The sequence below is a fragment of the Diaphorina citri genome, unplaced genomic scaffold (genome assembly GCF_000475195.1).
Source record: "Diaphorina citri unplaced genomic scaffold, Diaci psyllid genome assembly version 1.1 scaffold10704, whole genome shotgun sequence".
In the NCBI taxonomy this organism is placed as follows: domain Eukaryota; kingdom Metazoa; phylum Arthropoda; class Insecta; order Hemiptera; family Psyllidae; genus Diaphorina; species Diaphorina citri.
In genome coordinates this window covers 1-553 of record NW_007388078.1, presented here as the reverse complement: position 1 = coordinate 553, position 553 = coordinate 1, and the positions used below count along the sequence as shown (strand labels likewise).

The window sequence follows — 553 nt, the reverse complement described above, 5'->3', positions numbered from 1 at the left end:
ATTTCGGGATCGGGATTGTGATTTTCCAATCCCGGGATTGGCTATTTCTACTTCCGGGATCCCAAAATTAAAATCCAATCCACGTGGGATCCATCATTTATTTGCTTTTTTAAATGAAAAATTCATTGCTTCTTCTTTCCCGTTTCATTTTTCCAGGAAGAGGCCAACCGAGGTAAACCAAACTGGGAACACCTGAGTGAAGAGCTTCACGTACTCATTTCAGTAGAAGATACTGAGAACCGAGCAGAACTGAAGCTAGCCCGTGCCGTAGAAGAAGTCCAGAAATTACTTGTACCTGTAAGTCTTAAAAAAAATACCCGACTAGAAAATACTCACTGTTATGCACCTAGATGCTTTATTTCTCAAGGATGTTCGTAACACCTAAGAAGTCAACAAAATCAGTATTTAAAGAGCCCTGGCTTTCGTAAGAAGTCTAGGGCTCTTCTAGATAACTAAAGGGAATGTTGCCAGCCTAGATAGCTTGGTTGGTAGCGCGTCTGTCTTGTGAGCGCTAGGCAGCGGGTTTGATTCCCCCCGGGGCGTATTTTATCCT

At 42.9% G+C, this 553-nt stretch overlaps 1 protein-coding gene across 1 annotated transcript in view; it reads left to right on the top strand.

Moving 5' to 3' along the window:
* The window catches only part of LOC103522728 (protein quaking-like), a gene marked incomplete at its 3' end in the record, with an annotated part of 10094 nt that extends 9797 nt beyond the window's left edge, over positions 1-297 (top strand). The window contains exon 5 of the mRNA XM_026832724.1: positions 157-297. Within this exon, the coding sequence (XP_026688525.1) occupies positions 157-297 (141 nt within the window). The remainder of the gene's footprint in view (positions 1-156) is intronic.
* Between the last annotated feature and the right edge of the window lie 256 nt (positions 298-553).